We start from the raw sequence: 22,684 nt of genomic DNA on the forward strand, positions 1-22,684 counted from the left end.
CTCAGCTTTCAAATCCTCATTGTAAGGATTCAAATCCACATTCTTATTCACAATTCTCATTGTGAATATACAATCACAAAGTATTAGTGTCGCAGACATCTTTTATGAAAAATCCTTTTTTTAGGATTTTTCCTTCTGAGAAGCTAAGAGGCCTCAGGAACAAAATGTAAACATTGATTATCTGCTGCTGTGGAATGCAACAGGTGGATCTGTGATTGGCCCATGTTGTTTGTTTATAATTAATAGCCAATCACAGCCCAGCTGGCTCAGACAGAGAGCCCAAGCCACAAACCTTTGTTATCATTCCTTCTTATTCTATTCTTAGCTAGCCTTCTGAAGAAATCCTTTCTTCTATTCTTTTAGTATAGTTTTAATGTAATATATATCATAAAATAAATAAATCAAGTCTTCTGAAACATGGAGTCAAATCCTTGTCTCTTCCCTCAACCTGAGACCCCTGTGAACACCATCAAATATTAGACTTTGCCTTTATCTTGCTTCCCGTTAGCAGATGTGATTGGCATGTGATGAGTTAGCTCACCAGCTTGTCAGATGTAGTAGTGTAAGCCATTCCCTTTTGCACCTATTTAAACCATTCCAGTGTTCCTCAGAAGTACAGTATAGATATATCCAGAAAAAATAGGATCCTAGATCTGCTAATAGGCCCATACAACATTTATCTTGCCTCCAACTCTTTCACTGCAGGGGGACAGAGAAACTAGGGGCAAAAGACCACATCCTGACCAGCATTCCTTTTTGTGTTTTGATGCCTCAAGTCTCCTGTTTAACTGATTTACAATAGGAAGAGATAAAGTGCCCTCAGAACAATAATTCTCTCCCCATAAGATAGGGGAAGCATGTTCAAAAATAGCCCTGGAAGTGAAAGGCTCCAACTCTGCACACTTCCACACCAGGCAATCCCACTGAATTCAGCAGAGGTAATTGAGCTAAATCCAGCTACTCCAGTTTGCTTCAAAGAATCAAAGGTGCTACATTCACTCAGGCAAATTCAAATGTAGACCAATTGCCATCAAGGCAAAAAAAAAAAAAAATCAGGGATGCACTAATAAAAAACTAATACATAACTGAGTTTTAACCAAGTCGGGAGTATTCTACATTACCAAAGTACAAACCCAAAGTATATGGGGGAGTCCTGGAAAACACTGGAGCCTCTCACATGGAAATTCAGAATCAGATCTATAATAAGCATTTCAATAAATGATAGTATATGCTAATTATTATGCTATCTAGTACCTGAAAAATCTAGGCTGATGCTCTAGATTGTTTTCTTCTAGCACCTTCCGTCGTTCTCGCTGTAGCTGCTCGATCCTCTGCTTTTGCATTTCAGCTCCTTCAATATTCCCTTCTTCCAGAAACCTGCAGCAGCAGTGATATAAACAATTGGTCTCCTGCCCCCAGAAGAATCTAATCTTTCCAGCAGGTATTTCACAGTGTTTGAAAGGTAAACAGCTACCTCTGCAGACAACTGCACTATGAAAAAAAGCACTTAAGGAAAATTGACTCTTGTAAGAAGCTCAGAGTCACAGTTAAATTAGATTCTTCTACTTGGAAATTTGCAAAAGCTAAAATTTCACTGCAGAAAGGAGTTTCAAGTGTCTCAGTTTTAGGTTACTCAAATACTGTATGCTCAACATCCAGTACCTGAAGTACTGAGGTTTTAACATCCTTGGAAAGACAGTTATCTAGAAGCATCCAAGAGGCAATTTTAGGATACACTTCCATAATAACTAGACCATTTCTCAATAAGTGATTACAATGTCTGTTTCAGATGCACATTAATGTAAAAATAGAAACACACTGCAGTTATCCACAGAAAATAGTCTGAGTTCAGGGTAAAGTGAGTGTACAGAAGATTAAGAACTATTTAAGGAAAATATTTCAGAGTTAAAGCTTCTTACCTTTGGTCTGGCCTAAAACGTGTGTCAGTGGATGGGAGTAATGACCTAGTTTGTTGGTCCAGTTCATTTAACTCCAGTGCAAATTGTGTAAATCCATACCACTGTTCATAATCTTTAGGCATTGGATCTACAGAAGAAAAGAGTACATTCAGAATTCCAATTAAATGCTATTACACTGAGAAAGAAAATTTCAAGCTCCCTCCAGTCATTTGTTTATGCCTGATCCACAGTGTCAATTCTGGGGGAACAAGAGGTTTTTAATAATGTGACAAAAGAGAACATCCCCCTTGATAATTGCACTGCAACAAGACAGATTTCTGTTCTCTCAGCTGAATCACAGCACAACTGTGATGAAGGCCATGCTATTATCATAATGTTTTTTCAAAACACAGTAGACAAAACCCCACAAGCTTGGGAGAAATTCAGCTATCACTGTCATTACAGAATTGAGCTTTGTGGGCTATCCTGCAGTGTTCAACACATGAAATAAACAACACTTCTCTGCACAAGCAGTAGGAGTTTGTTCCTTTTTTTCCCCTTCCTGCTAGAGTCCTCAATACTCACTTCATGCCCAAATATGAAAATGAGGGAGAATGGAGAAAATTCAGCCATGGGATTAAGTTCTCATATTATTTAAATTATATATTCTTCTGATGTAACTTTTAAATGCTTGACAAAAATCTAATATTCTACAGAAAAATAACAAGAAATTGGGGCATAATAAAGATATGAAAACAGTAAGCTTATACTGAAGATCCCAGTTTGTGTACATGAGCAATTCTGATCACTAACTTGCTCTCCATATGCAGTTTGAAGATGAAGTTGTCCCACAGTATAAACTTTCATGCCACTTCCCAAAGAGTCGATGCACAACTTTCCCAGATTTATCCATGACACTGCCTTCAATCTCATGTGCATTTGGACTCCAATACTTTGCCTAGAATGAAAAGGAACAAGGAGAAAGAAGGTGCATAAGAGCTCAAGTGCAGCCTATTTTGCCATGCCAGCAGCACCAGGCTGCAGAGCAATGAGAACTGTTCATTTAGGTGTGCATTACAATGTCAAGTGCAAACAACAACTGTTAGTACCATTAAAATACAAACCTATTAGTATGTTAGCTTTTTAAAATACTGATGTTGAGAATTGTATTTATTTTGTTTGCCTTTTTTAGGAGCAGTATGAGGTGAAGTGCAGCTGACCCTGAATTTTGCCCAAGGACAGTTGACCCGAGTCCTGACTTGGTTATCTACATCTCTCCCAAATTTGCAGAAGAGAAAGAGAAGGAATTCATACGTTAATCTCCACTTTAAACACTTTACAATATCAAAGGTGTGAGATTTGCAGGCTCTCAGCCTTAAATATTTGAACTTTGAGCATCCAGAGTAGCTCTGAAAATACATGAAAGTACTTTCAAGTAAGTATTTGGAAAAAAAAGTCATCCTAATGCTTCTTAGAAAGCACAAAGTATTCAGGAAAACAAATTTAAAAACCCCAAAGTTGCTGGGGAGCATGCCATGCTGCATAGGTACACTGAAGTACTGTATCCCTTGTATTTGTATGGTCTGTTTTATGTCCAGCAGAGCCTTTCTCCATCAATGAGATACACAAAATGCAGGTTAAGGTAAGTCTCTTAGGATGATTTATAAAAGTACTTCTCAGGTTAGAAATTTTGGCATTTCTTGACATTTTCATTGATTTTCATTTACTACAAAGTAATCTATTGCCAAAAACTGAATTTCATTTCAGTTATAAGGACAATTCCTGAGGAAGTCATATACTGTACTTGTACTGTAGCAAAAGCTTTGAGTAACACCCCAGCCTCTTACTTAAACTCCTCTGAGTACCTGCAAAAGGCTAGAAAAGAGCATCAGGAGAAACACCCTGCATAAGCACTGGTCCTACAGCTGCTGAATGGCTGCAAGCACAGCATGTGCCAGTGGGCCAGCAGGAGGCATGTGGTAACCAATGTCAGTAGCCACCTTGTGCCTTTGTCTCTCATCAAACCCAGAGTAGGTATTCCATGATATTCCTTTCCCCATAATTCCTCCATTTCCAGTGGAATCACTCAAGAAACCTGTTGCTTCTCTTTTGTGTCTAGTGAGTGGCAGTTCCTTCAAAGTCACAGTTTTCAAGGAATCACAGGTAATTACAGCTTGTAAGCAGAAGTACTGAGCTTCAGCAGGGAGCATCCTCCCACTGCTGTGCCTGTTAGAAAAGACAGAGCCAGCACTGCTGTGGTTACCTTTATGAAAGTCAGCTTGCAGTGGCACGTGTCATCATTTAGATTTTTTATGATGATCTCTCCATAGTGTTCAATCCATCTTTGCCCACTCAAGATGTTATGGATGCAGGATGTCACCTTGTTCCATGCAAAATGGTCTTTAAAACTGTAAGGAAAAATACACACAAGAAAATTGTCATGCCATGTTCAAGTGAGCTCAGGCTTGAGGAAAAACATTTGGAGGCAACTTGATTAGAGAAACCAAATAAACTTTTTTTTTTACTAGACTGCTTCATCTTGTTCCAAATCTTTTCAAAAACAAACCCTATGGCAACAATTCCACCTCCCCGAAAATCCTTTTCACTTCTGCTAGATACTTTGGTCTTGAATTCAGTTTTCTCTCCATCTACTTGTCCTTCTAACCAGTTTTAAGTTTCCAGAAGTAATCATTCTGGTATCTTCTACAGTCTGAGATGCCCATCCAAGCTTGTAACACAGTGACAAGGACATGGGCCACCAGAACATGTACTTGGCTCAAAAATAAGCTTGGCTCAAGCCCTCAAGGCTGAGCCTAAGATGTGTGCTTTAGGCAAGAGCCAAAGTTCTCACCAGGCACTTCAAGATGCAGTTGCACACTGGGAAACAGCAGACAGGGAGAGATAAACAAGTACCAATAGTGAATGCAACATTTCACCTTCTATGAAGGAAGTAGATGCTCTTATAAAACAGCCTTATAAAGCATCAAGGAAAGGAAAGTCTCATGAAGACATACATTCTACAATTTCTTCTGGGTGTGGATGGCCAACTCACCACAGGTAAGGTAAAATATAAATTTACAAAGCACCACTTGCCCCACAGCAAGTGCCTCACACACTTCCTTGTGAAGTTACTGGAATCTTTCCCTTCCTCCCCTTAATCACTTGCTTTCACTTGCTGCTTTCTAAGGGCACACACAAGGACAGTTTGTACAGACTTGCAGATATGCAGCCAATTTATCCCACAGTAACTTGTTTTTCTGCCCTTACCTATGCATGTCACATCTTATCATAAATGCTAAAAACATCCATTAGTTTAAAAATGAACCTTAATACTAATGCTTAATTTTCCCCATAGCCTGGGCACCTTTTTTGTACCCAATTCTGTATCAAATAAACAGGGATACAAATCAACACATGGAGATCACACATGAATCAGATTGCTTCTCAGTTCATCAGCCCATCATAGGCCCTAATATATTAATTATTTTGGCTCTGAGCACTCATTCACATCCTTTCATTTCAAAGCTTAGGGCAGGTGCTATGAACATAACATGGTTTATACATCACCTTTTGGATACTATCTTACTAGACTACAACTTTATCCACTTGAAAAAAAAAAAGACATACTTGATTTGATGAGTGCTAGGTACTTGAATTCTTTGTTGTTTTTGGTTGTTGTTTTTTTTTTTTCAGATGGCAGGACAGCAGATTAATTAATTTTGTACTTTCTCACTGGAAAACAGATTTAATTGGAACAATACTCAATCTTTATACCTCTGGTTCTGCAAACATGATGGATATAGGCCAAATTTTAAGGGATTTTAATTGCTCATCAATAATGGGCACTCTGACAAGCCAGCATTGAAACACTGCAGATTTTTATTTAAAAAAACAAAAGGAAACAAACCAATTGTACTTGACACTTCACTACAGTGGCTGCCTCCTTGGATAATGAACACCACATACGTAAGTGGTTCTACTTATCACTTACAGTCATTATTTCTGCAGTGATGATGGTTGTTTGCCTTGCCTACAGCCCAGAACATCCCATGGTGTCAGGGTCCCTACAAATACAGTTAAAAAAGACAGGAACACCACCACCTCTTCCCCCAAACCCATACTCAAGCAAAATAATTCATAGTTTCCTTTACCCTACAGTTTTTCCCATGAGTTTAAAATGTATTAAAGTTGAAATTCAACTCAAGTATGAAAATACCTTTTCATACTTTCAAAAAGAAAGTATGAAAAGGTATTTTCTTTTTTCAAGGTACACAAAAGTAAAGGGGTTTTTTCATTGTTTGTTTTTCATAACTTTTGAAAGAGTCAGTGCTTCTGATTTACACTTCTGGTTTTGGTTTGGTGGGGTCTTTCTTCCTCCCCTTTTCTCTTTAAATGAATTCAAAGCCCCCAGTCCTTCCAAAGGGCAGAGCAGAGCTGGCTGTCCTCTGAATGAGCGTGGCTGCAGTGTGTGCAAGCACCAGTGCCTGTGCAGGAACAGCAGAGCCCAGTGGCAGCACTTACGCTGGAAGAGTTACGTGTGTTGTGCCAACTGGAACAATCTCCATGGACTTCCCCCAGAATTTGTTTTTCCATCTGACATCTGGAACAAGAAGTAAAAAAAAGGTAGTCACAGGTAGGTGAATCATTCTCTTTCTGGGCTCTACTTTATTTTCAAGAAATTCAAAATAACAAAGTGCAACAGAAGCGTTCAAAGAATGTTGTGGGACCTTCAAATACATGCTGGTGGGTTTGGTGTTGTTGCTGTTTGCTTTTTTTGATTTTCATCATAATATTGGTTATTTAAATAGCAAAGTAACAGATGTTTAACAGTCCTCTCAAAATTTTTTTTAAAATAAAGGAATTTGAATAAACCATAGGCAGCATATACTTGTCTGCAATTCAGTTGCTATTCAATGAATGCAGACATTTTCAAAGACAAAAGCAGAATTTCAAATACAAAAATATAACAAGAAAATTCACAGTCAAGAGGCTAAAGAAGGTTTCAAATGGCATAAAATGGCAGAGGGTTTTAGTCCAACACCCTCTGTAAGTTTAACTGGTCTTTTGAAATCTTGTTTGAATCACAGAAAGAGGTGTCCAAGTCTCATGCCTTTTCTTCAAAAATATAAAAAAGATAAGAAAACTCAACGCAAGTTTAGCCAAATTTATGGAGCTAAAGCACCTGGAAGAGAAAGAAACAGAGAGAAGCATGGCAAAATGTGTGTACAGTTAAATTGGGCTAGATAACCAGGCAGTGACTTTCACAGTAACTTCAGAGCTCAAGGGAATAGTACCTTTCCTATTTTAGATTCTAGAAACTCCATTCCCTGCCCAACCTAAAAAAGAGGGGAAACTTCAACTCTAGTCTCAAAAAGATGCTAGTTATAACAGAAGGAAAACAAAACACCATTTCCTGTGTAATTCTGGGGGAAACTCTTACACTGGTTGTGAGATGGATGCTGAAACCGCAGCTAAGAAATTACTCAGGTATCCCCTGAGTGTGTATGTGCAAGTGAGGAATGAGCCCCACTGGGCTGCCTATCATTGCCAAGACTAGAATGGGATATAGGGCAGAATTCTGCACACAAAGAAGTTACTTTTCTTATCATGTGAGAAAAGGACCTTTTGAGTTTTTTGGCTTTGAAGTCTGGTGCTGGGTCAGCATCTTCAGTGACAGTGATTCTCTTGTGATTCCTACACTGCACAAGTTCTCCAAAGCTACTTCCAGTATGGTAATGTTGAGGCAAATTCTGTCCTGGCTGTCTCTCTTCTGCAGTGGGATGGAAGAGAAAGGGCAAGGGTACACCCTACGAAGTTAAACAGTTAAAATGCATCACCAGATTGTGCCAAATTCTGTGCTGTCATAAATGGCAAAGCTGTCCCACAGAGATCAGGATGTGGGAAACATCTTGGGAGCCAGGGTACAACTTGATCACACAAGAATTTTAGGACAGAAGAGAAAAAGCAAAGTGTTATTTCAAAGCTGTGCTCACACTAATTCATGCATAGATGCTGGAATAGCTGAAACTTCCTTCATTTCCACTGCTCATGTGTTGACACTCCTCTGCAAAAGCAGAGCCAGCTTCCTAAGTCATGGAAAGGTATTTCCAAACTATTGGTGCCTGTGAGAGCCCAGTCTTCAGTTCACAAGATGTGATCAGGAGATTCCTTGGTGATGGAACACATGAACTAAGGTCAGTGCCTGGTGGGTTGACAGCACTACCCTGGCAATGTTGCTGTCTCCTTTTGAGCTGAGAAGGTGACACAGTAAGTGAAAAGGTCTTTGCACACAGAAAGAACTGAACTCACTGACGAGCTGCCTTTATGATTAAACTGGTGTTAATCTTTCCATGTAAGTTAATGTAGCCTCATTACAAGAGGTCAAAGCATTTTAAAATTGCCTTTACAATGGAAAAAAGTCACTGTCTAGCCCTCCCATAAGCTCAGCCAGCCATATTTAAAAACAAAACAAGCAAAAATCCCCAATCCTGCTGCACCCTGATTGAATGTCCTGTGCCCATCAAGACCAAATCTCAGACTCTAACATTAATCAGATTCTCAGCTCTCATTAGAAGAACTTCATTCTCTAAATGGAAGTGTTAAAATATTTGAATGATAAGAGTTGTCAAAATCTGTTAAACAAATCAGTCTCATTTATCTTTATTAAGACAGGGTGCTATCTGATCTTATTTAAACAGTGTTCAAGTTACAGAATAAATTTTTGGTCATCTTAGCTTTTGGGTTATGAACAAAAGGATTCTTGTGTCCCTGTATTTATTTACAAAGCAAAGAATTACACAGAATAATAAAGCCCAGACTAATGGGTTCCAATATCTGTTCAGTATGGCTCCATCTATAATAACTATAATCAAGTCAGCAGAGCCAATCAGGAAAAAAAAAGATGACAATATGGCCACATTGTGATTTGACAAACCCCTGGGTGAAGGATTTTAAGAGAGTTAAAAGGCATGGTTATGTTTTGTGTGCACTCCAAAATTATCTAATCACACAGGTGCTGTTACTGGCTGACACCTTCACTACAGTACACAGCAAACAAAGCTCCAACACACATCTTTGGAAAAAAACCAGTAGTCAAATAGCACAAAATCTTACATACTGTAATAATGCCAGCAGAGAAAGAGAAGGTAAATGTATTTACCCTTGCTGTTATGCTCATTTCTGAAAATTGCTTTCAGAACAGGTTTACAAGAATTGCCAAGGTTCAGGATTTAACCTGTAGTGTTTTCATGCTGTCTTCAGGCTTGTTTGTTTTATAAATAGCTTGACATACAATTCTTTTTTATTAAAAAACAACATCCCTCCCCAACACCCCAAACAAACCTGATTTTAAAGAAGAACAGATATTTGTACATGAAAGTAATAATCAATTAATGTTACATGAAAAAAATCCAAACAAAGCAAAATCTCTTGAGAATTTTTATAATAGCAGAAGATCCAAGTAAGAAACATGCAAGTAAGGATAGGCTAAGATTTCATAAAACCACTCTAATACAAATTTAAGGAAGGAATTTCAACTTTTCCTAATTTCTGGATACTTTGTGTTAGACATACAATTAAAACATTATGAACATTGTAAAAGTAAATGACAGACTGAAGACTTACCTTGCCAAAAAGCAAAATTCACAGATTCAGCATGGCATGCAGAAATAGGTGGGTGGTGACTGACCTAATAGCAAGACATGAAAAGAGAGGGGGAAAACAGATTAACATATGAACACTTGAAGAGTTCTTTTGGTTTGGCTTCTTTTGTTCGTTTTCTCCTTCATTCCCATATGGCATCTACAATTTGAACATTAGTTTTCACTTTGCAGTTGTGTCCTGAAGGGGGAGGCAGTGAGATTAATAAAGGCTCTCAGACCCAAGAAACCTTGAAAGAAATGGCAAACAATTATTTTAAAAGGCCTGAGATTTTGTTCCAGTGAAAATCTAGCAATATACTTTGTACATTGTCTCTAAGGTAACAATTAAATTTACCCTTAGGACCTCTTAACAGATTAACAAAAACCACACTTTGAGTGCACAGACAAAAATTTTCAAAAAACCAAAAACACAAGAAAGGGCCAAAAGCTCCTGTACAGTGAATAACCACAAAACCCTGAGTATGAGGGAGCAGACGGTGATCAGCATCTCCAAGGGGTCAGGGGTGAAGAAATGAAGCCAGGAAATTCCATCCAGCAATCCCCACCAGTGCCGCAGTGACACCCCAGGTGTTTCTAGGTGAAACTCTAACCACATGCACTGCATTTCATCACCTTTGGGCAGCAGCATGTGCCGAAATTAGGGCAACCACCAAACCAGCAAAGCAGGGACTGTGAGCAAATAAACAATTCAGACTATTAAAATGCAACAGTAAATAAAAAAGCACAAAGTGAAAGGAGGAGCAGCCACTCCTCCTCAACCTGAATTCTCCCCTCTGGGTGAACACAATTAACAACTGACCAGCACCAGCTCTTAAGATGTGCAATGCCTGCTGTTCCTTGGGCAACTTTATTTTCAAGTCAGACCGCTATTTTTCACTATGAAAAATCACCTCAAAAAAATTAAGTCAACTTTTACTTTTTTTTATTACTCATTTCACAAATCTCTTACTAAGCATTTTTTCCCACAGGCATCCAGTTATTTATTGAACATCCTCTATTTGGTTTAAAAAAAAAAGAAAGAAGTACTAATTACTTTCAGCTATGGCCTAATTCAGCAAGAGCAACACTCTCTCTCTCTCTCTTACATACTGTACCCAGATTAACCCCAGATGTCACTGTAATACGTGGGTTAAATTTAGCTCTCAGTTAAACTGTTATAATTCCAGAGTAAGGTCATGGTGCTTACAGGAGTTATTCTAAACTCCCTCTAGTGATAAAACAGAATCTTTGTTACTTTTGTATCTTCTGTCAGTCTGTGCCATTAATTACATTCTGCCTGCACTAACAAGGTATCTGGAGCAAGCACCAAAATGCTAGTGCAAGCAATAAGCCACTGTTCCTGATGTAAAGAGAAATATTTAATGCTTGCAAGCTGCATTAATTTTTTTCTTCCCATACTGTGCTCTCTTCCTAATATTCCTCTACCCCATATTCTTACAATAAATTTACCACTCTAAATTCACCTCGCTTATTTCTCGTATTAGAACAACAGTTGTACATAGCACAAGCCTGCTCAAGTAGTAAAATTCTTCTTAATAAAAACTAGCCTTTGTACTGGTTTACCCAATATTCAAGTGAAAATATCTTCCTTTAATTCAGTGTAACATTAAACTCAGCGCTAACTTTTATTCACCACTTTGCTACTCCAATTTGATGCTGTGCTGATACTTGCAATGCTCCATACACATCATTTTAGTACTGAAGTAGCACAGTGATGAACCAGATACATGAACTTTAAATTTGATTCTTGCTTTGACTGTATTACTTCCTGTTGGGTTTTTTTCCCCCTCATTTTTACTCTTGCCTGTGACATTTCCTGAGACTAAGGAAAGATCACATAACATTCTTTTCTGTCAATTCTAAAACATAATGTGCAAAGTGCTTCACAGGCAGTAAAAAGCACTTTTCATTTCCTAAAGGAAGCCTCTGAGAAGTCTTTCTCTGATCAAATTTCTAGGTTGCACACCTTTGCCCACTTGCACTTTTTGTATTTTTTTTTATGTCTAGACAGAATGAGACAGCTTTCAGTCATTCTTACTTTGCTACCAGGCACCAGGTATTTGAGTTTCATCTTTTTAACATATGTTTCAAGTTAAGCAATTTTGGTAGCTTGGCTGGTTTAAATTTAGAATTTAGTATTTTTCACTCATACTTAATAATTATTCTACTACTGGGGAATTATCTTCATAAACACTCAGACCATGATGTGCTGTATAAATCCTTCACCTACTCGGCTGTGGTAGCAAATTCTCAAGGCTTAGCCTACTAAGTATTCGGAAGCATAAAGAGTCATGGTGCCATTGGAAATACTTGTGGTTGATTGACTTATACAAGGGATACATTTGTTATAAAAGAAGGCATTAAACAGCTGAAGATACAGTATTTTTAATGATCACACACAAAAGAAAATGACAAGAATGTAAATTTTTGTTGTGGTTGTGATCATATTTCAGCATGGGGAATTGCACTCTACTTAACCAAGATATCTTGTTACTGGAGCAGGCAGCCTGCCAGCCTGTGCTCCTCCAGTGTCAGCTGCTGGTTGTGATGTTCCACACCAAATTTAGCAGACTTTCCTCAAAAAACATTTCCCTTTGTTTATAATTCAGCAAAGTCCCTTGGGTTTTGCTGGGCTCAGGTAATGTAGAGTAATCTTGTATTTTGCCAGTAATTCTGGAGAATTCCAGGCACACATTTAGAATTCAGCAGTGTATCAAGTAGCAATTCTAAGGGTTGCAGCATACAATACCTGTTCTGCAAAGAACTGGAAACCCTTATCTTCACGGATACATTCATAGGTTTCTCCAAGCACAGGATTAAATGGCTTACTTCCAGCTCGGTAGTAACTGGATGCATAGGCAGAGACTGCAAAGGCAGCTATGTACACCTGGGAAGTACATTTTTGGGACTTAGGTTAATTAATTTACAACAGACACAAAACAAATAAAAACAAACTTTATCCTGATTCTGTATTTTCCCCTTCATTTGCAGGCTACGGACATGCATGCCTCCAGCAAGCTAAGCCCTAGTTCACACATTAGAGGATTATTCAATTTTCAGAGTCATTCAATAGGTCAGGGATAGAATTTCTAGGGTCAGATACTGCAAATTTCATCAACTGAAAAGTGTTTGAAACAGTTTAGCATTCTGCAACACAGTTTAAAGAAGTAACCTTAAAGTCACTGTTAAATTTAGTATAACTGGTTTTTATAGTTACATCTGTGACTAATAAAAGTACCAACTATCCTTTTCATAAACATGGCACAGGCAGTATTGGATGATTTTTCACCAGCTTTGCTATTTCTAATGCTGTTTGACTTAAATTGCTTTTTATCTACTGGGTGCTATTATCTAATCATGAAACTGTTGATCATGACTGACACACAGGTAGCCCTTCCAAATTTTTGCTGTCAACTCAAGCACAACATGAGAAATTAGAATTCAGGGTTGTTTGATTCTTTTTTGTAACACTTTTTTTCCTCTTTTCATTCCCTTTTCCTCATCTTGTGAAAGTGTAGATACTCTCTTTTCACAGTTTCAGAAAACAAATCCACTGAGGATAGGCTGTTTTATGAACTATTGCAATTACTATGCAACAGCTAGCATTAAATTTTGCTTGAGGAGTTTCTCAAAGGCAAAGAATACACCAGTCTGAGATAATTTCCAGATGCTTGGGTGTGGGGAGAAGGGAAAAGGCTTCTTTTCCCTCCCTTTTGAACAACTACTGCTCATTTCCTTTTCCTTTTAGCATATGTTCTCAAGAGAACACAAAATGCTATGGACTGAAACCTTCATTGAATGACCACATCATGGGAACAGGCCCTAAATTGTAACCCTTGAAAGTATCAGAATGAGGAAAAAGACTTTTCAAGTAGTATTTCAACATGATTACCTACTCTCATTAATAACCTCATTTTGAGATAAGATACATTCAGTTGGAAAGGCTTAATTCAATTTATGGGAAAATCTCTATCTCTCATTTAAGAGAATTTAGGGAGCTTCTAATCCTTTATTTATGGGATTGCATATTAAGTAGCTCTTGTACACCTGGAAGTAGAGCAACAAATGCATTTCTCTCTTGTTCTTTTGCCAAATGCAGAATTCAGGGTTCTGCACTGGAAGAGGATGACATCATTATTGTACCCAACATACAGCATACAGCCTGGTTTTGAGATCTTGAACATTTTGGATAAACACAAAAGCTTCAGAAAACCAGTTAACAAAAACAATGGAGCTCATTTAGTTAATATAAAGATGTCACAGTCATGTAGGCTGGAAGATCCAGCATCTCTATGAAGAAATGTGTTACCACATCAGACACCCTTGAAAAAGATCTATTGTAGCTTTCATCTTTGAGAGGGAACTAAGTTCAATCCCACACTCTCTTTTTGTTGTAATTTTTAATATTAGAGAGCAAGAGCTGCAAAACAGAACTAAGCTCCTTTCTTGTTTAAACTTGCAGTACAGCAAGGTACTTGAGGAGAGAGAGACTTTCTGGAAAAGCAACAGAAATGGAACAGAATAGTCAAAAATAGCGGCTGTGTGAGTATGTACAGACATTTGGAGAGTTTGCCTCTCAGCTGAGAGAAACAAAACAACGGACTAGAACATCTTCACTTGTTCAGCACTGCTTTTATGTTAATTCTCACTCTGTTGAGTGTTCTGAGAGTTTGGAATCAGGAGTTTACCATGCGCTCGAAGGGGTTTGGCGTGTGCGCCGCTGTATCCAGGAGCTCGCTGTACTCCAGCTCCTCGCAGAGGCGCTGCAGCGTGTTCAGGGGCTCGTTCAACTCTACAGGCATGGCCACCTTGGAGAGATCCTTCCCTATGTTATTCCTCAGGATATTCCACAGGCTGATGTTACTGGTGTTAGGGCATGGAGCTGGTAAACACGTTCTCCGTTTAGAATTGCATCCGATTCCGCTTTCAGAAATACAATCTGAAAAGGAAGGAAGTGGCAGAACAATTAAATTCACATTTTCTTAGTTTCATCCCCCTCTGCAAACATACATTAAAATGCAACCATCTTTCCTTCTGTCAAAACTTCCTTCCACCCACGAATCATTTAAGTATTTCACTTGTGGTTTGAAGATAGCCTGTTATAAAAATGACAAAATTAAGAATCACATTTTATGTGCATTAGCGGAAGTAAAATGCCAAGTACAAGAAATGCATAAAAATGACCTTCTTTTCCCTTAAAGTCTGAAAGAAAAGGCTCAGGCTTTCCACTGAATTTGAAAGAGTAAATATTATAACCATTTTATTTGTAACGAAGATGGATTCCTATCTGTTTAGGGGATATAAAACCTCCTTCCTTGACAGAGCTTCAATTAAGTTGACACTTCTCAGAAGGCAAGATGTAACTTACAGATGCAAGGATAATAACTACTCCTACTGATCTCTTCCTACTTCTTTGCATACTCCTACCAGGGAAATTCACTGTACCATGAATTTACATTCAGGCTTTTCCACATTGCTCCCCATAGCATTTAAATTTAGTGATGTTACTTTGAGATATACCCCCCATATATTGATGGAGAACTGATATGTTGTAAGGATGCAAAAACTGAAGCAACTGTAGAGCTATGGGTTTGCTCAAGATTTAAAAAAAAAAGGACTCAAGTCAAGAGTCCTTGACATGAATATCTGAACTCTGTGTTCCTGTATCAAAGCAGTCAGAACAGGATAAATAGCTCTAAGTGTGCCATGATAGGATTTGTAGCAAAATCCAAATAGAGCTACAAGCTTCCACAACAGGCACTAGTCTGAAGTGATTATATTGCTTAGCTGTACATCACTTTTGTTTCAGAGTGTGTTTGCCACTACAAGAACATATTTTATCTTTCCACATCCTCAGGAGCACCTAGGAAGCTCCTGCCTTAGGATCAGTTACTATTTGGAGACACCCAGTCATAACCTCAGTCTGTCAAGCCCTGTCCTTTTCTGGCTTTCCTCACACAGCTCTGTCTTGAAGGAATTAAACCCGCACTGGGCTGCACATCTCCTTCTGAGCTACGCATGCCTGGAGAATCCCTGCACTTAAATGCACTTAACCAGTACTTCCTCTTCTATGCCACTGACATAAGCAGGGTATCAGCAGTGCTTATAGCAGGGACAGCTGACCACAAGGACAAACTTCTCCATGCCTGCCATGCCTCCCAGCCCCTGCCTCACGGGGAACATTTAAAAGGTAATCAGTAGCATCAGAGTTTTGAGGAAGGAGTTTCCATCTTTCTTACCACTGGCAAACTCCAGTTCCTAATACCTCATATGACTGAGTTACTCTAACAAGGTCAGATGAACCATTTGCAGCTCCTTGCCTCTATCTTTCTTTTTGCTTAAAAAATGGCATGGGCACTATGGGTTCAAAAACCTACCTGAAACAATTATACTGTTGAGAGTTATGGACCTCACTTCTATACTTCCCTATTGGAAGAATTTATTTCATATCAGAAGAGGCCAAAAGGAAGGATGTTCCCTTAGATACCTCAGGAATGAGGTAAATGCTAAAATCCTTGTTTAAAAGAGCTCCCAGAAATGGGATTTGGCTATGTCTTTTGACAGCTTCTGATCAAAAACAGAATGCAAATTGGCTCATTTACGTATTCTGGACCAGTCCATTAATTGAGGTAAGCTGCTGAAAAAACAGAGTGGAGCAAGAACTTCAGTACTCAGATACCAAATTTTCTAAGCAGTGAAGTTTGCCTAGTCTCCATCACAGAATGGCCCAGGCAGTTCTGGTTTGTAGGAGCTGTGACAGACAGGATGAATGCCAAAGGAGGTTTAGACATCTGACCTCCAGTGGGAATCAATGACTTCTGAGGCCAAACTGCACCATTATCAACATCTGATCTGACCTTCTACATTACAGTGGCCAGAGGATTTTGTCATAATCCCACAATTTATGGTGCAGCTAAAGCCCTGTAGGAAAATGACATCCAGGTTTCTATTATTGGCAGTGGCAGGCTGCCCAAAGCACAGAAATAGCAGGTACCAGAAGCATGCAGAGGTGCTTCTTATACTGAAGAGCTTCAGTGACAGCCTTTGTTAAAAAAAGATTAACTGCCACATTAATACAGCTTTCTATGGTCCAGATCATGAAATAAATTCATTTGTATCCTTTCCTATTTTAAAGGAAAAATTTGAAATTTCTTCATTTTGACCAGTTACAGAATACATATCAAACTACCTAAGTTAATGGGAATCTGCTGGTTCTTGGAGATGATCAGGAAACAGCTGCTAGTGAGAAATCACTGTTCAGCATTTTTTGAAAATAAAAATATATTGTTAGACTGGGAAGAACATTGTGGTTAGCTGAAATGAGTTGAAGGCACAAAGCCAAATAGGTTGTAATGACCAATTCTTCTCCTTTTTTTGAGTCTCTTTCCATTAGGAGGAAATATTAGCATAGGTATTATCAAGTACTTATGCCTGTACCTTTTTTGCTTGTATTACTCAAGACTATCATGAGTAATACAAGCAAGAGAGAAATTCTTATGGTCATGCACCAGAGCTGCCAGTGTTCCTTTAAACACTGAGTTCTTCTAAAACAACAGGACTTCTGAATGCAGTTGCTAAATTGCAGACTGAAAAAAACAGTGTGACAAGGAAAAATAACTTTTTTGAAAAAATGAAAGCAGCTGGTCCTTACTACTTTGAAAAATCCTGTGGCCATGAGAAACTGAGAGAGAGTGGGAGTCACTCAAAGAAGCCAAGGAAAGAGGTGTTTCCCTGCTGATACAGATCCATCATCCTGCTTAATCAACAGTGCCCAGATAAGCAGATTACCTGGAATCTGCTCTTCCAAACCAATCTCAGTCTATATGAGAAAAAAACACAGACTTTTTACATCTCAAAACCCATAATATCAAATTATCTAGTAAGAGAAGAAAAAAATATCCAAAACAAGCAGAAACAAAATTCTCAAAACATGGCATAAAAACCTCACTGAACTTACCTAAAGTTTGTCTTTCATTCTCCATGTCATTGCTTAGGTTATCTTCTGAGGCATTATCACTGATATCACTTACATATGAGTCATCATCTGATACCTGAGTGTAGGGTGGGGAAAAAAGCAAGATATATCACTCATTAAAGTAATCCCAAGTGCATGTGGACATTATTACTTTCAGCTGCAATTACTGTTTTAATATAATTGAACTGTCCAAGCTGTCTTTCAATGCTATAGAAAAGTACTACAAAGTGCTAAGATGTTCTCAGAGTGGAGTCCTTGCTCCACTCTGTTTGAGTTTGGGAGAGATTGCTATAATTGAAATTTTAACTTCAGTGGAGACATGCTTCCTCTCCTCGGCTTCACTACCAAGAAGGCTTTCCTCATATCAAAACTCAAGGTTTTTATGGAACTCAAGAGAGGAAACAAAGATCTAATAAATTTCAATATGCTTGACATCGGCCTCAAGGCACCTCCAGGTACCACAAGGACAGGTATGAACAAGTATTTTTTTGGTGCAAAATACTTTATTTGTGGTGCAAAAATACAAGTTCCCTGGGCACCTGTATAATGGACTCAAAGCAGACTACATGTCTGCAGTATCTGCATACAAGCTCCTTAATTGCCATCTCCCTCACTGTGTATGTAAGACTTCTTCATAATACTTGCTACCCTTTACAGTGAAGAGACAATGACAACAAATAAATATAAATGACATATTAATTTCTAAAAGTTTTGAAAATTTAGATTTTCTGGCAATCTTCTGATGTACAGTTAAGGCTCAGAAAGATTGCCAGTCAATAAGCAGATAAGAAAATACATCTGAATGACATCAATCTCCTTGCTCAGACCTCATTTTCTGAAGAACTAGCAGACAGCAGGACTTCCTGTGCATCAAAGAATTCTGTGAGAGAGTCAGCAATAGACAGTCTGCTTTCATTGGACACCTGGTGAACCAGACCTCTGCCTTCCTCTCTTGAATTTTCCTGTTCAAAAGAAAAAAAGTTTTGAGCAGGGAAGAAGCACAAACAACATTCAGGCATGCAATTCCACAGTCTCCTAACTTGAAGGGCTGTAAAACACTGGGAGAAGATTGCACATGCTCCTCTTCAATTTATGTGAAAGATAGCATGTGTTTCAAAGTGGGATTTAAAACCAAAGTAAAACAGACCAAAGAGAAGGAAAAAGAAGGAAAAGAAAGCAATGCATATTAATTAAATCACCTAAGGTGCTGTATATAAAAATGCTTTGCTATTTGAATGATTTAACCAGATATATCCAAGTGTATCATCAAAAAGCCCACAAAAGAACAAAACTCCCATCTCTTTATATTACACCCTGGATTTACATTCCATCCTGATCTTAGGAAATTAATAAATCTTTTCCTGCTCAAGCTTTGCTGCCTGTCTATAAAACTCAGAGGGGTAAAGTTGCTTTGTTTATAATAGTATGTTTTCCTAGCTCTTTTTATTCCCTAATTTTCTATGCTGTGCTTTTGAAGTCATTCCTTCATATCCACACCTGAGATATCTCCACGTTACCCAAAACCAACATATTATTAAAGCCACATAACCAGAATTGCTTTTGCTGCTGGAGGCACATTTGACTGCCACAGAGATCCTGACAGCCCCTCCCATGGATGCACTACAGATCACTGGTGCAAGCAGAGCTCCAGTGGGTGGCCTGGCAAAAGTGGGGTGACCAGTGAGGCCTCTCATTCTGCGCAGAAGCTTGTGTGCTACTGTTTTCCCTGATAACTCCACCAACGCAAAGGGAATGAGCTATGCTGGCCCAAATGAGTGTATTAGCTGCTCTCAAGATTTTCTGCATGAGATGCTTTACTAGCTTATAACCATGACTTCCACATCATAATTTTGCAGGAATTGTAGTATTTTATTTTCAGAACAACATAATGAACAACTTGACAAGCCCAGAATCGAGCTGACAAAACTTCTTTCAAAGCTTTTCTGTTGGTAGGCTGTGCTGTGGTATGGAATGTTATTTGGTACACACTGATAATGGTGACATGGAAAGAAAACAAACTGCTATAAAAAATACTTGAAAAATCCCTCCTTTTACAGCAGGGATAAAAGAGAACCTCAACATTGTTCCTCCTGGAGGAAGGCAGTTATACTAGCCTACAAGTAAAAAAAAGAAAACAACCTTACACACATAAGCATTGCTACTGGGATTATTTCCAATACTATTTTGAATCTGAGAAGGAAAGCAAGCAGGAAAGGCTCATAAAAGAGCATCAGGTTTATATATCTAACACATAAGCTTCAGTTTTTCTTGTTCCACATTGGCATGATGAACTACAGTTAAATTACCCAACAGACAAACAAAACTTTTCCCTTATGCAAAGGCTTGAGATGCCACTTTATACTGCTTCAATTTTCACAGGTGGATCACAGCACCCAGTGTATCATTTAGTGACAAGTTTTGTGCAGTGGCCCTGTCTTCCTCAAAGCAGCACTACTGTATCACAGTCCTCACACAGTCTTAAAATGAAGCTTCTCCAGTATAAGTGATTTCATCCTCAAGTTCCAGCCCAAGCCATGCCAGAGGGAATTTGTGAATGCAACCTTCAAAGGACCTTCTGAAAGCTATTTTTGTCATGTGTGTCTCTTTGTGTGTGTATAGCACATAGCACAAGATTCAAAAATAACCCACTGTCATTGCAAGGACCTCCACTGAAAAAGAAAATAACTCCTGAAACGAAGTAACAATGCATTAATGCTTTTCTGGATAGCAGTTTAAGGGCTGTTCAAATTCTTGTGGGTTTTAAAGCAAAAGGCATTAGAATGATCAACTACCTAAGGAAAAAACCCAAAACTGAACAGCTAAATATGACCAAAACACAGCTCCACTACACCAGAACTGAACCAGAAGCGAACAGATGGAATCTGTTCTGGAATGACTAAACTGTCTTTAAAAATAAAAGGAAATAATTAGTTATGTAAAAGCCCCAGCATTACATGCCCTCAAGTTCTAATGAAAGATTTATACTACAAGCACAGCAGAGGTTTCTGTATGAGTTAACATTTAGGAAAATCCATCAGAAATAACACAGTTCTGGCTTCCCTCACTAACACCCTTAACACCCACATCTTATGACCTATAATTACACCATTTTCACATGCATTCTGCAGCGAGCCAAAAAACTGTCTGAACATCAGTGGAATCTCAAACCAGCTAACTGGATGTAGAAGAGTCCCTGGCTTCACACAAAGACAACTAAATGGCTGAAAGGGCTCTTTTATGTCCCATTTACTTTGATCCTTTAATAGAAATGTCTGAAAATCGTTCTAAACCTTACATGATCCACAATGGTAGCCAACATTCTGGGCTAACAGCACTTGGATGGGTGACAGAAGATCTACATAACTTAACAAAGGATTAAATGGGCAAGAGAAACAGTGGCACGAAGGGTGACAGGTGGCAGCTCTGTACATGCTGAATGAGAAGCAGGCGAGGGAGAACACCAGGAACCAGCAGCAGAAAGCAATGGAAGATGTGCTCAGGAAATCTGCTCACAAGGCAAGTCTTTGAAACCAAACACCACACAATGCATCACCAGAGATGACTCACAGCCAGGAAAGCAGACTGGCTCTGCTAACACACCACACCACGGGGCAGACACCAAGAACAGACAAGAGGCAGCTATGCAGCACTGTCTAGGTGTAGGGGCTGGAGGAACAGGACATCACTGAAAGAGGAAATCCATACCCACCTTCACCAAATCTGGGCTTGATTTTGCATTAGATGCTGAATCAATGATCTTAGATTCGGCATGTATTCTGCGTAACCGGTCTTTAAGATCTGTGTTTTGTGCTATTGCCTGGAACATTTAACAAAAATATTGGGGATATAAAGTTCTCTCAGCTAACTCAAATGGGGCTTTATTGTATAGAAAGGGGCAAAGACTATTTAAAGTGTAATATAAAACACCACCACATCCCTTTTTTACTGGTTCCGCAAATCCTTTATTATAAATGCTTCAAACCTTATTCCTTATCTGTCAAATTAAAACTGTTTTTTCTAGTGTGAGGAAACAGAGACATCAGTGGAGGAAAAAAGTCAAAGATGGCAGGGATATTTTTCTTTTACACCTCCTTTCCTTCACTCCCATCTCCAACATAGCCTCACTCAACGTTAGTTCTTGCCACATCCAAAACCATTTGATTTTCCCATACTGGCAGTTTCCTTTGCCTTTCAATGACAGAGAAACAAGACATAAATTCACACAGGTAACAGGTACAACTTGTGTCCTATCAGATTATAATGGCAATGGTCAGAATAAAAAGCCTCTACTGCAGACTCATGTTTGTTATATGTTATTTAATTATTCTGGGTGCATCTGATAGACAGATGTCAATTAGAGTAGACTTGTAGGAAGAGAGCCTAACTCTGCAATGAAAAGGTCTCTAAAATAAAAGACTGTATTATTAATTTTGGGACAGTATTGAAGACTTACATCCCATTTTAGTGATCTGAATCAATAGCAGGATGTGGAGAACCCTGCTGTTTACACATACACTTTATCCCACAAATGCTTCTGCTCCTGGCAGTAATTTGTGTTGGAAATTATCTTGGGTGCAGGAAAGCCGGAAAGCTCAATGTGATGATGGAGGGGAGAAAACTTATTTCTGGCTTTAGCTATATGTGGTCTGAATTTGCCATAAAGGTTTATATATCCCTACCGTGTCAAATGCTCAGCACTGTGTTAAATCCTCATCAGGCAAGTGCAAAATAGCTCACCTGTAATGACAACTTTCCATTTTCATTATTTGCTACAAAATGTTTTCTTCTTTCTGCTGGCTTTTCCTCCACCCCAAACCAGAAATATTGTATCTTTTCCCATTCTGTATTTCCTTACTTAGAATGTGTGTAGGTCAAGGCTACTATCTTAATGAGGGGAAGCAGAGGCAGATGTGCTAGTTTTGTGGTGGTTTATTCACTTTAAAGCTGCTTATTTTTCTTCCACTGCCAGGCTGATGGGAGCAAAACAGACTTTACAGATCTGCAGATTAAAAAGAGCCCTCATAGGTGATTACCCTGCTGAAACAGCCAAGGTTCACAGATGACTTCTGGATGGGCTACAAGACTGATCAAACATCAGATAAAACTTAACAGAATTGTTTTTTAGACATGTACAGGATGAAGATGGACAA

At 38.6% G+C, this 22,684-nt stretch overlaps 1 protein-coding gene across 1 annotated transcript in view; it reads right to left on the minus strand.

Annotated features, from left to right (window-relative positions):
- The window catches only part of OSBPL3 (oxysterol binding protein like 3), an 86,422-nt gene that overhangs the window by 5,570 nt on the left and 58,168 nt on the right, over positions 1–22,684 (minus strand). Inside the window, exons 13-23 of the mRNA XM_059476546.1 lie at positions 21,244–21,351; positions 18,362–18,496; positions 17,517–17,610; positions 14,248–14,498; positions 12,309–12,446; positions 9,522–9,585; positions 6,420–6,498; positions 4,162–4,306; positions 2,712–2,856; positions 1,920–2,046; positions 1,255–1,377 (exon numbers count right to left, since the gene is read on the minus strand). Coding sequence (XP_059332529.1) covers positions 1,255–1,377; positions 1,920–2,046; positions 2,712–2,856; positions 4,162–4,306; positions 6,420–6,498; positions 9,522–9,585; positions 12,309–12,446; positions 14,248–14,498; positions 17,517–17,610; positions 18,362–18,496; positions 21,244–21,351 — 1,409 coding nt within the window. The remainder of the gene's footprint in view (positions 1–1,254; positions 1,378–1,919; positions 2,047–2,711; positions 2,857–4,161; positions 4,307–6,419; positions 6,499–9,521; positions 9,586–12,308; positions 12,447–14,247; positions 14,499–17,516; positions 17,611–18,361; positions 18,497–21,243; positions 21,352–22,684) is intronic.

Source organism: Ammospiza nelsoni, chromosome 1 (assembly GCF_027579445.1).
Source record: "Ammospiza nelsoni isolate bAmmNel1 chromosome 1, bAmmNel1.pri, whole genome shotgun sequence".
In the NCBI taxonomy this organism is placed as follows: Eukaryota; Metazoa; Chordata; class Aves; order Passeriformes; family Passerellidae; genus Ammospiza; species Ammospiza nelsoni.